The sequence below is a fragment of the Schistocerca piceifrons genome, chromosome 3 (assembly GCF_021461385.2).
Source record: "Schistocerca piceifrons isolate TAMUIC-IGC-003096 chromosome 3, iqSchPice1.1, whole genome shotgun sequence".
Taxonomy (NCBI): Eukaryota; Metazoa; Arthropoda; class Insecta; order Orthoptera; family Acrididae; genus Schistocerca; species Schistocerca piceifrons.
The window spans coordinates 298,610,833-298,624,240 of NC_060140.1; the positions used below are offsets into that span (position 1 = coordinate 298,610,833).

The 13,408-nt window shown below is 40.6% G+C and overlaps 1 protein-coding gene across 1 annotated transcript in view; it reads right to left on the bottom strand.

The window, feature by feature from the left end:
* Positions 1-13,408, bottom strand: part of LOC124789559 (potassium voltage-gated channel subfamily KQT member 5) — a 506,704-nt gene that overhangs the window by 209,764 nt on the left and 283,532 nt on the right. The window contains exon 6 of the mRNA XM_047256963.1: positions 3,157-3,230. Coding sequence (XP_047112919.1) covers positions 3,157-3,230 — 74 coding nt within the window. The remainder of the gene's footprint in view (positions 1-3,156; positions 3,231-13,408) is intronic.

Here is a 13,408-nt window from a genome sequence, read left to right on the forward strand (position 1 = left end):
CCGGAAAATCGGAATCTCGACCGTTTTTGCCTGTTATCGGCATCGATGCCAGCAAAACATCGGTCCCAGGAATTCCAAGGTTTTCGAAAATGTTTTAATGTCAATAATACACCTATAAATGTGACGTAAAGTCATGCAGGGGGCAGGCGACCATTGCTATAATAATCAGTAGTTCTACATTCAGGCTGACTGGATCTCTATGGCAAAGGTCAAACATCATCCAAGGAATGTCTTTATTGCTCATATAACGCGTTTCGGAATTTTTCCATCATCATATATCCGGGACCGGATATTGCACATAGATACGGCGTTTCACAGACAACTGGAAACGCCATATCTACGTGCAATAATTGTTCCTGGATGTCTGATGATGGAAAAATTTCGAAACGTGTCATATGAGCGATAAAGACATTCCTTGATGATGTTTGACGTATACCAGTGCGACGCAGTCAGCCTGAATGTTGAACTACTGATTATTTTAAATTCAGGTTTGACTTCGGATACTAAAACACAAAAGAAATATTTTTTTGTGTGATAATAATTAAAATTAACAATTTTATGGTTCCTTTCCTTTACTTATACTATAAAACCTTTCTTCCTGCCAAATTTCATAATTTTAGACTAACAGGAAGTACCCTACAGGTTTTGATGAGTGAGATTGCGAGTATCAAAATATGTGACATATATGGCCGTATCTTTTGACTAAATATATTTAGAAGCTTTATTTTTCTACACCGGAAAGAGACCATAGACGTTAATGTATGACATTAATTTCAACTTGATACGTCCAACCGTTCCAGAGAAAAAGGGTTTTCAACAGTTGGGCTGGCAGACAGACGGACAGACAGACAGACAACAAAGTGATCCCAGAATGAGATTTTCACTCTGCAGCGCAGTGTGCGCTGATATGAAACTTCCTGGCAGATTAAAACTGTGTGCCGGACCGAGACTCGAACTCAGGACCTTTCCCTTTCACGGGCAAGTGCTCTACCAACTGAGCTACCCAAGCACGACTCACCACCCGTCCTCACAGCTCTAATTCTGCCAGTATCTCGTCTCCTACCTTCCAAACTTCACAGAAGCTCTGCTGCGAACCTAGCGCAGAAGAGCTTCTGTGAAGTTTGGAAGGTAGGAGACGAGATACTGGCAGAATTAGGGCTGTGAGGACGGGGCGAGAGTCGTGCTTTGGTAGCGCAGTTGGAAGCCGGCACGGTAGCTCTGCGTGTTCGGTCGAGGGGCTGCGTGCTCTCAGTAATAAAAAAACTGAGTCAAAGAATCACCGATCAACTTGAACGGATGTCTTGTGACGTCCGCCCGCACCAAAGGCAACGAACTATATCGAACAAAATGGGAAAGTTGGTAGAGCACTTGCCCGCGAAAGGCAAAGGTCCGGAGTTCGAGTCTCGGTCCGGCACACAGTTTTAATCTTCCAGGAAGTTTCGTATCAGTGCACACTCCGTTGTAGAGTGGAAATCTCATTCTCAAAACATCCCCCAGGCTGTGGCTAAACCATGTCTCCGCAGTGTCCTTTCTTCCCGGAGTGCAAGTTCTGTAAGGTTCGCAGAAGAGCTTCTGTGAAGTTTAGAAGGTAGGAGACGAGGTACTGGGAGAAGTGAAGCTGTGAGGACGGGGCGTGAGTCGTGCTTGTGTAGCTCAGTTGGTAGAGCACTTGCCAGGAAGTAACAAAGTGATCGTATAAGAGTTTTATTTTGACTGAGTGAGGTACGGAACCCTAAAAATAAACACTGACGCGATGATGCGCCGCTGTGATAATGCACAGGACAGTAAGCCACTCTATACTGAAACGCGAGAACAACTCACAGCTCGCAGAACCTCTCTGTTGCCACGTTTCACAGATGCTGACATGTCGACGCGTTACATGCGAATATACGCAGTGAAATCCAAAACTCGGGCAGCAACATCCGCGACATTCAGCGACATGCTGAACTGTTCACAAAGGTGGCGGAATGGGGGAACGTCTCTTCCAACACCTTCATTTCTCAAACATAAACGTAAGTCACGTAGAAATTTGCTTTCATATCCCTTTTATAAAGATTTTTTAGAACGCTTTTTCCAGGACCTCCGTATAATTTATTTAATTTGCTGGCATTCCTGGTGTTATGTAAGTCTGCAGGCTTTCGTGGCCGTTGTCACTGAAGTAAAAATCTTGTGGGTTATTCGGCCGCGTCATGTTTATTCTAAAATGATCGACGTTTCGACCCCTCTGCTGGGATCTTCCTCAGGATCTTCTGGTGTTCTAGCAGTAGTGGACACCAGAAGATCCTGAGGAAGAGCCCAGCAGAGGGGTCGAAACGTAGATCATTTTAGAAGAAACATGATGCGGCCTAGTAACCCAGAAGATTTTAACTTCTTCTAAAATGATCGACGTTTCAACCCCTCTGCAGGGAGCTTCCTCAGGATCTTCTGGTGTTGTAGCAGTAGTGGACACCAGAAGATCCTGAGGAAGATCCCAGAAGAGGGGTCGAAACGCTGATCATTTTAGAAGAAACATGACGCGGCCTAATAACCCAGAAGATTTTAACTTCTTCTAAAATGATCGACGTTTCGACCCCTCTGCTGGGATCTTCCTCAGGATCTTCTGGTGTTCTAGCAGTAGAGGACACCAGAAGATCCTGAGGAAGATCCCAGAAGAAGCGTTGAAACGTTGATCATTTTAGAAGAAACATGGTTCAAATGGTTCAAATGGCTCTGAGCACTAAACTTCTGAAGCCATCAGTCCCATAGAACTTAGAACTACTTAAACCTAACTAACCTAAGGACATCACACACATCCATGCCCGAGGCAGGATTCGAACCTGCGACCGTAGCAGTCGCGCGGTTCCGGACTGAGCGCCTTAACCGCGAGACCACCGCGGCCGGCGAAGAAACATGACGCGGCCTAATAACCCAGAAGATTTTAACTTCATTCCTGGTATTGCAGTTCTAATGGCCAGAAGTACACTCGGGTAAAAATTCGTCAACCGGTCAGACTGACTTATGTGCGATTTCATACTTTTTCTGTGCGTGTAATGTATCAGCATATTTACGGTCTGGTGTGGCGAGGTAATGAGAATCGCTGGAGCAGTTACACACTCTTGCTGGCGGGACGTGGGAGTGGCTAGTCACGGCTGACTCTCGGCTAGTGGTGGCGCTTACCTTGCGGATGGCGCGTATGGCGCCCTTGTGCTGGTTGGTGAGCTGCACGCAGCGCGGCTGCTCCTCCTCCTCGTCTGCAACACATGGACAGCGCGGCCTCAGTCTCAGCGCAGCTCCGAGGCCCTCACGCGGGCAGGACCCTCCTTCAGTTTCACCACTACACTCATATCTTCAAAATGAGCTACATGATAACATTCACTGTGACTTGTGAGTGGCGAGTTATTCACATACCATTTCACGGTTTACATAACAGTTTGTGGACGTGCTTCCACAGCTAGACTGTTGCATGTTGAATAAAAACCTCTGCAGCTGTACGAATCCTTTATTTAATACGCGACCGGTTTCCTATTTTAAGTTAAATTATCAGGTGCAACTATGAATAAAATGAGAAAAGTGATGGTAACACTATACGCAAAGACCATATCACAGTGATGAAAAGTGTCCGCAAGACTGGCCAAGCCACTCTTAAGTCCCACGCCATCTCTTAATTTAAAATTTGGAAAACTTCGCAAGAAGCGTTATTCATACAGTAAAACTTGCAACGAAACTGGAACCTATGAACCAATGGAACGAGAGAAAAGATTATATAAAAATACCAGAAAAGGGGGGGGGGGGGGGAGGGGCGACAATAATCGAAGTATAGTGTAAAATGTACCTCAGCTGAAGCCTGGCCGGGACAGAATTCTGCGACTGCCGTACTCGAATTGACAGGACTTACGCTCCGAGGGTAGTGGCGCATACGCGAAAGCGTAAATAACATCCGATCAAAAGGAAACGGTTGGGAACCGAGCGTACTGAAATGAATATATTAAAACCTCTTGTGAGCCGTTTATAAACATAACAGTTAGACTACAGTCGACATAATCGTCTTGAGTGAATCCGCAACTGTTTAGATAATTAAGACACTTCGCATTTATTCTTTCCTCTCACTTGTACATTTTCAATTAGACTACATGTTTCGATTACTTTGGATCATCTTCAGATCTAAAACAAAACAAAACTGAAAATGTACCATCTAATACTTTACACTAAGTATAACAAGACAACAATTGTACGTAAACGTAGAAATTACGTAAGCAGTCGCGTCAGCAACCCACCTTGTCTACTCAGAACCATACATCAGAGTATTGTGCTTTGCAAATGCGGTTAGTGTTTTAAGTACCCATATGTTTAAGGGGGGGGGGGGAAGGGAGGAGAAGGAGAAGCGTAATGAGGCTGATAGGGGGACGGGAAAGGAAGCATGGGAGGGGTGATGGGGATGTTATGAGTTTCCTAAGGACATGTAACATACTTAAAAATGGGTAACTGAGACAGAGCAGTAAATTAGAACTATATTAATAACAGTTGGAATTAGAAATCTTAAAAGCCCCTAAAATTTTTAAAAATATCATGATATATCTTCACAAATTTTTCAAAAAGGAGAATAGCCCTAGTAAGGGAACCAACGAAGAGAATGTACGGGAGAGAGTGCAAATGAACCAAGCTACTCACTTAAGAAATCAAAGTTAGCCAAAATGGCTTTATGCCTTAATTCAGTTTTATAATTGAGTGTTTGGTCTGAAGAGCTTCTTAACGCACTAGAGACCTTCACTCCAATTAGATTGGCAATCATCACAGTGTAATCTCCCCACGGAAAATTACCCTCTACCACGCAATAATTAATAATGGTCAACCAAATCATCCACATGTATTTACGTTTGAAAAGTATCTGATCAGATTTTCTAGTAATATATGCGCCGACAGCTCGTCGACGCCAAGGTATTTTTCTAGCACGTTTATTCTTTGGAACAACAGAGGTACAGAAATGTATGCTCCATGGTTATTATAGAGAGAGAGAGGAACAGCTTCGGAAGTATCGGTTGGAAGATTGTCGGATTGCTAAAGGAGATTTATTTACTCTTCTTCGCGCTAAAGCGAGCTAGGAAAGTTTGTGCCGCTAGCGTGATAGATAAAGAGAAAGAAAAACCTGTAAAAGAAAATTACATGAGACTTGGAACCAACAGAAAACGGAACATGTACGGAAATGGATTCAATATACAATTTTCCTCAGAAATAAGGTTTATGACCATTTTATTCTAGAGTGAATGACGAATGAGTTCTCTGTCTGAACCATTGATGATTGTCTGGGCCCTGTAATTAATTGGGAAGTTTCAGCTGTGACGAAGAGAGCCTGCAATCTCTGAGTTTTTTGAAATCGTCCAAAAAGGCTTCGTCCACATCTGAAATTTTAGATCTGTCGTAAACTGAACGAATTGTTCAAACGATCGATTTTCCCAACTGAATGCAGCGCTTAATAATAATAACAAATGTAAAGATCTTTTCTAGCAAGCCAGCCGCTGAATATTAAGACGAAGGGCTCCACCAGAGATTCTACTAGGCTGATTTCACGTAAATAATATATTTAAACTGTACACAGATAAAGGACAGAGAGAGAGAGAGAGAGAGAGAGAGAGAGAGAGTGAGAGAATCCTCCATTAGCATAATTGTTTCTCTGTCGTTTCACGGATCAGCCTAACTAGAAAACACGAAGCCCTGACTTTATTGTACCGATTTATGTGTGAGAGGGAAAGAGCGATAAAGGCGACAGATACACTTCTGTACAGACAAAACATTACACCAAGTTAGCGGCAAGCTGCATTCACATAGACTTTCATCATTTACAAAAGCAGAGTAGAATTCATTATAACAGGTGATGTTGTAAACACTTGACAACTTGTGTCGCTCTCGTTTCGTTCTCTCCCTGTGTTTAAACCTCAGTCCATTATTCCTGTGAATACATTGTGCTGGGACAAATTTTAAAGAAATGGTTAGGATCTGACTGTAAACTTGACTTGACCACCTATCATGTAAGTATTCAGTCCTGCGGACACTTTTTATAACTGTGACGTAGTCTTGGTGTAATATTGTTACGGTATCTTTCTTCTTTATATTGAGATTTGCACCTGATGATGTAATTTAAATTACGAACCCGTCGTATCTTTAAGAAAGTATAACAGCTGCAACTGTTTTTATTGAACATGCATTTTCGGGTTCAATTTTGATCGACAGTAAGACCCTCGACGTTTATGCTGCAAAGACACTCGCCAAAGCGTTTATCCCTGGTCATGTGAGCATAAACATCTGCGAGTCATTTAACCCATCTTTTTAAATGGAAACGAGAAATTAATGGAATGGCAGGTTTAGAATTTCGAGACATCTGAAAAACCCCCTACACTAAATTCGCGAACTGATACCGCAGACCGGGTTGACCGCTCTGTTGTAGATTGATAACAGTCTTTGTGATGACGGAGGTGTAATCCTCTGAAACGCATAACATAATGAATGTCACTGGTTGCAGCAATTTGTAGCTTCATTAGATATTCATGACAAAGGCAGCCAAGCCGTACCTAAAATGTTCGCATTTACAGTAAATCTTACATAATGTAATTGCTTTTACATTGTTTGACTATTATAGAATGCTGACACGTATTCGGTATACACAAGCTAACAAGTGCTACACATTTTCCATAAGCTCTGTGTGCTTCTAGTTATTTTATTCATGACTTTTTTCTTTCAAATCTGATCGAGAAGTATTGTTCTTTGAAGTGACGCAAACGAATTGACGACCGTAAAGATGAATTGTAAAGCTTCGTCTCATAGAGATACACGGTATTCCAAAACGATACCGACAAATGTAAAGTGTGCTGTAGAGAATGCCTTGAGGAACAAATTGGAGATAACAATCCAAGTAACAGAACGTGAATGACTACCTTCATCCTCTGAAGAGATACGTGTCAATGCAACCAATCTTGGATGATGAGTGAAAGCTAAAATCAGCGACGCAATTCTCTCTGTTTGTATTGTAAATTACTTTTGAGACACTTTGTATTTTCCGCACCCAAAATGGGTCAACTACAACTTCAAAAGAAAATCATGTTATGTTTTTCACCCTATTGTTAATAGGCAAAAATCAAAACTACCGCCTTAGTAGCTTGTTCTAGTATATGAAGATCAGGTCTTACTTGGTTTTGAAAGGTATTTGTCCTAAAACGTAGCGCTGAAGTATGACTGTATCACAACTAGATTGAGAGAGTAATGGCAACATGTTGCTGGTTGGCATCATTAAATTTCTATAAAGAAGACAAAGGAAAAAGCTCGTAGAGTTTACCGGGGGTTTGGCCAGTAAATCGTAACTTTCTTTCCCGTTCCTAAAATATCTCGACTAACATAGTATCAAGTTTCTTGTCGTTCTATTTCCAAAGTTCAATGAACGAAAGGTGTCTATAGTTCTCGCTATGTTTTAACTGAACAAAGCATATGTCTCTCAAGAAACTGTTAAAATCTTTTATGTCTACCGTGATACATTCTTGACTGTGTAACACGTAAGAAATGAGGCCAAAATCCTATAGGAAATAAATTAACTTGAGGTATTTTAGAATAAATGCCTTGGCACCACTAGATGCTCGATTCCTTACGGTTTCCTTTTATAGTGTTTGAGATTTAAAAAATACTTAAAAAGCAGCCATGAAAATGCGTAAATCTATTTCAGAACAAGTCGATGGAATTAAATATACTGAAATTGCATAGAGCAGGAAAGATAAATTTCTCATCAGCAATCTTATATGAGACTAGAATCTCACAATCTGTTACCCCAAACATCCTCGTTACAGGATGTAAATTTTCACTGTTTCTTTACACGTTCCAGCTGGTGTGGTATATTCTTAGCAGTTAATATATGTGGAGGAACAGCACACACATTATAAAATGTAACGAGAATAATGCATATATGTATTGTTTCGTTATATGTAAATTACGTCATACTGAAACACTCTACACGCAGAAATTTTAAATACAGAACTAATACGGTTTCAAGCTTTCACGTTGGCATTCGCACATGTACGCATGCCAAAGCTGTAGTGCAGAACGAAACAAACACTATAATACATTCTAACAACAACAGTAAACAAATAACACACTTACGCACAATGAGGTAAACTTGTACGTTAACATGCACTTAACAAGAATGAAATACACAGAAACTAAGTACAAACTGTTTTACACGTTAGACATTTTATACAACAGAGCAAAAATTGGGTACACCTCATTATTCTACTACAGTATAAATAATTATATAAAGTATGTTTGCTCTGCCACAATGATTCTTCTTGTAAATTTATTTTCTGTCGTAATGGCCTAAATCATAAGCAACAGAGAACATACAAATTTACAAACCTCCCTTGTCATTGTCTACTTTACAAAAACACATAAACGTGCATCTACGTTATACTGTTCTTAATACACATTTAACAAACAAAACCTACATACACAATGAAGTATAAACACGATACTGTCATGCAAAAAATGTTGTACATATTAAAATAAACCATAAATAAATGGAAATGATTTAAATTTTAAAAATGAAAGCATTAAACGGTTTTAGTTTTGTCCATTTAAACCGAAGCTACTGGGAAACATTCTATGAGGAAATGAGGTATAAGGCTTTTAAAATAATTTTTCTTCATTCTTTATTGATTAAAATATAATTTAGATCTTAGAGTATTAATTATGTTGGTCATAAATTTTGATGGTTATTTAACGAAGACTTTGCTAAAAATCAGACACAGTATTTATATCCTTCAGAAATATTAATGTCACACGCAGCGGAACGTAAAAACATTGCCGTTTGGTTATTTCCTGTAAATGTGAAACAGATATTCATCTTCACTTTGGACAGTTAACGAAAAAATTAACGGTTACAAGATCTCTTCTAGTATTACATTACCTGGAGAACATTGCACGTAAAACAGACTCGAACACATCACAGCTAACATAATAGAGGTGCCACGACCAAAGTTAGAAACAGATTACAGCTCTCGTGATCTAGCACACATAACTACAGTCGTAAAAATGGATTAGTATTAGAACCTCTATCTCACAAGCAACAGTGTCTCTACAGAATGTTTGTTTGTATGTTTATACCATCTCATTTAATACGCTGAGAGCAGAGGAAAAGTGTCTTTGATAATTTTCATAAAATTGCGCTGCAGTTAAGAGGCAACGCATTCGGAGCTACACCAGATTCAAGGGAAATGGGACGGTGCTCATTGAAGAACTGCCAAAGAACCTAAGTGTCATGTGCTAGTTAACCTCTCAAAAGTTGAAATAACTATAATTTGTTGTAGAATATACATAAAGCAACTAAGATAATGGCTTTCGCAACAAATGACGACCTCAAACCATTGTTAAGCCCACAGACATAATCCGAGAATCTTTTAAAGTATGGTACCGTCATAGATCCTAATATGGGAAATTTATGTATGGAATAGAAGTCGGCAAGCTTGAATATGCATAAAATTTACAATTATAGGCCATACACTTCATTTACGGGTATACAACTTCATTTAATTTACGTCTGAACAATATAATCGTACATATTTTCGGTTGCGTAAATAAGTCACATCGTGTTATATTATACATATATTAGTGTTTCCTTTATTACACATCATATAGTTTGTACAGTTGAACTATTCTGTATTTAATAAGAGGTGATCCTTTACATTCACATATTACGCTGCGATTTGGAATAGTGCTACGGGTAAGATGTGTCCTGCGGGAACGACATACATTTGGTTTGCCGTAAGAATATTACGTCGTTCTGGAAGGAAACCGCACCTTGTACAAAAGTACTTAAGGAAGGTCTTTCCAATAGGCTGAAAGTTCATACGCTCTGTGATTAACTGCTACATTCTGCCAAAGACTCAGTGAGATAATGTGGTGGTACAACGTTCTACTTAGCAAGGGCATGCTGTTAATATAGGATCTTCTCACAATTTTACATTATTGTATAATCGCCTGGATCCAAATTCTTAAGAGTCAAACACTTGGGCTTAAGTGCTATCTCCCAGCTGACATTCTAGAGACATATGAAGATCTTATGCTAATATGGATTATTTAACAGTCCAGGAATTCATTTAAAGTGTGATATTCATAATGTAATCGTTAATGCAGTTTTCTTCATTTTGAACAGATCTCTACTGGTGGTTCTGTTTTTATTAATTATCCCCATGCAAAAGGCATTTTTCATTATCTATGGTTTAGCTTATAGAACTTTCTAACTGGTACCTGCATGTAATTGTATTTGTATTGCACTGATAGCTGACTTGTAAGTTATATATCACTGACCATATTTGAATTGCAGGGAAATTACATTTATAAGGCGCAGTCAAAAAGGAGATGGATGGAGAATAAGTAAATAAACTGTTTATTGTATCAAACGAAACATATCTCTCACACTGTGACACAAGACGGTCAATGTCTTCTTGGAAAAATTTCTGTCGCTCACGGAATCATGATTGTACCCAGGCCCACACACCTTCGTCCGACGCAGATCAGCGGCCACGAATGCGTTTCTTCAGGCCTTCAAAAATTTAGAAGCCACACTGGGAGAGATCTGTAGTTTATGGAGGAAGTGTAAGGGCTTTCCATCAAAACTTCTTCAGCGTAGTCGAAACAGCATTGGTAACACGTGGAAGGGACCGCTACTTTGCAAGAGCTTCGCTGGGAAGCCTTTACACGTCGTCAATACAGTCCCGTCTCTCCCCATACGATTTCAGTATTTACAGAGCCGTGAAGACATACAGGGTGTTACAAAAAAGTACGGCCAAACTTTCAAGAAACATTCCTCACACACAAAGAAAGAAAATATGTTATGTGGACATGTGTCCGGAAACGCTTACTTTCCATGTTAGAGCTAATTTTATTACTTCTCTTCAAATCACATTAATCATGGAATGGAAACACACAGCAACAGAACGTACCAGCGTGACTTCAAACATTTTATTACAGGATATGTTCAAAATGTCCTCCGTTAGCGAGGATACATGCATCCACCCTCCGTCGCATGGAATCCCCGATGCGCTGATGCAGCCCTGGAGAATGGCGTATTGTATCACAGCCGTCCACAATACGAGCACGATGAGTCTCTATATTTGGTACTGGGGTTGCGTAGACAAGAGCTTTGAAATGCCTCCATAAATGAAAGTCAAGAGGGTTGAGGTCAGGAGAGCGTGGAAGCCATGGAATTCGTCCGCCTCTACCAATCCATCGGTCACCGAATCTGTTGTTGAGAAGCGTACGAACACTTCGACTGAAATGTGCAGGAGCTCCATCGTGCATGAACCACATGTTGTGTCGTACTTGTAAAGGCACATGTTCTAGCAGCACAAGTAGAGTATCCCGTATGAAATCATGATAACGTGCTCCATTGAGCGTAGGTGGAAGAACATGGGCCCCAATCAAGACATCACCAACAATGTCTGCCAACACGTTCACAGAAAATCTGTGTTGATGACGTGATTGCACAATTGCGTGTGGATTGATTGTGAAAATTTACAATTTGATCACGTTGGAATGAAGCCTCATCCGTAAAGAGAACATTTGCACTGAAATGAGGAGTGACACATTGTTGGATGAACCATTCGCAGAAGTGTGCCCGTGGAGGCCAATCAGCTGCTGATAGTGCCTGCACACGCTGTACATGGTACGGAAACAAGTGGTTCTCCCGTAGCACTCTCCATACAGTGACGTGGTCAACGTTACCTTGTACAGCAGCAACTTCTCTGACGCTGACATTAGGGTTCTCGTCAGCTGCACGAAAAATTGCCTCGTCCATTGCAGGTGTCCTCGTCGTTCTAGGTCTTCCCCAGTCGCGAGTCATAGGCTGGAATGTTACGTGCTCCCTAAGACGCCGATCAATTGCTTCGAACGTCTTCTTGTCGGGACACCTTCATTCTGGAAATCTGTCTCGATACAAACGTACCGCACCAAGGCTATTGCCCCGTGCTAATCCATACATCAAATGGGCATCTGCCAACTCCGCATTTGTAAACATTGCACTGACTGCAAAACCACGTTCGTGATGAACACTAACCTGTTGATGCTACGTACTGATGTGCTTGATGCTAGTTCTGTAGAGCAATGAGTCGCATGTCAACACAAGCACCGAAGTCAACATTACCTTCCTTCAATTGGGCCAACTGGCGGTGAATCGAGGAAGTACAGTACATACTGACGAAACTAAAATGAGCTCTAACATGGAAATTAAGCGTTTCCGGACACATGTCCACATAACATCTTTTCTTTATTTGTGTGTGAGGAATGTTTCCTGAAAGTTTGGCCGTACCTTTTTGTAATACCCTGTATATTCGTGACCGATTAGCTTCAGCTGAAGGGGAGCATGCCTGGGTACAATAATGGTTTCGTAGACAACCACAAACATTTCTCCATGAAGACACTGTCCCTCTTATCAAGATGCCTTACAGAAGATACCGTCGTCGTGCAAGACAGACAATATATAAAACAATTGAAGACGTCGAAATGACTACATCTGCTGCCGACAAGAAAAAGAATACTATCAAATCTGTCGCTGCACATTCTCTATTGGATGGACCCGCAGTCTTCTGTGGTTGCAGACTGAACTTCAGCATCGACATCAATGATTCCTTTACCCATGGCAACGGATGATTAACAGTCGCTATTGCCTTACAGAAGATACCGTCGTCGTGCAAGACAGACAATATATAAAACAATTGAAGACGTTGAAATGACAACATCTGCCGCCGACAAGAAAAAGAATACTATCAAATCTGTCGCTGCACATTCTCTATTAGATGGACCCGCAGTCTTCTGTGGTTGCAGACTGAACTTTAGCATCGACATCAATGATTCTTTTACCCATGGGAACGGATGGTTAACAGTCGCTATTGTACGTGGAGGTACAGGCGTACCCAATGTATCCGGACTGGAAAGCTTCGTCGATCGTGACATCATAGCCTATCGAACATATCATGTTACAGAAAATGTGATTAATTTTGAAATATTTAACAGTTCACTTACTTTTTTCCCGACCTATCTCGTTTTCATTTGAATGCCTGTCTCACTTACGGCATTTATGTCTACTGTCTCTCCATTCCTCAGCAGAAAACAACTGCAAACTGAAATCCTTTGTCTTAAAAGTTGTGTCTGCTGATAATATGATCAAAATTAGTCGCAGAGATGTGTAAAGTTGCAAAGTCTTGACAATATGTCGAATTTGTGACCATAATAATAATACTTGAAGAAGAAAATTAGCTTCGTTGTAAATTATTAACATTCACTTTAAGTCAAAAATGTACGAATAATGCTGCTACTAAAATTTTGCCTAACGCATGAACGTGCAGATCGCCCCAGATAGTCTCATCATTGTCTCACGTTTAATGTTGTGTAAGTGCAATTC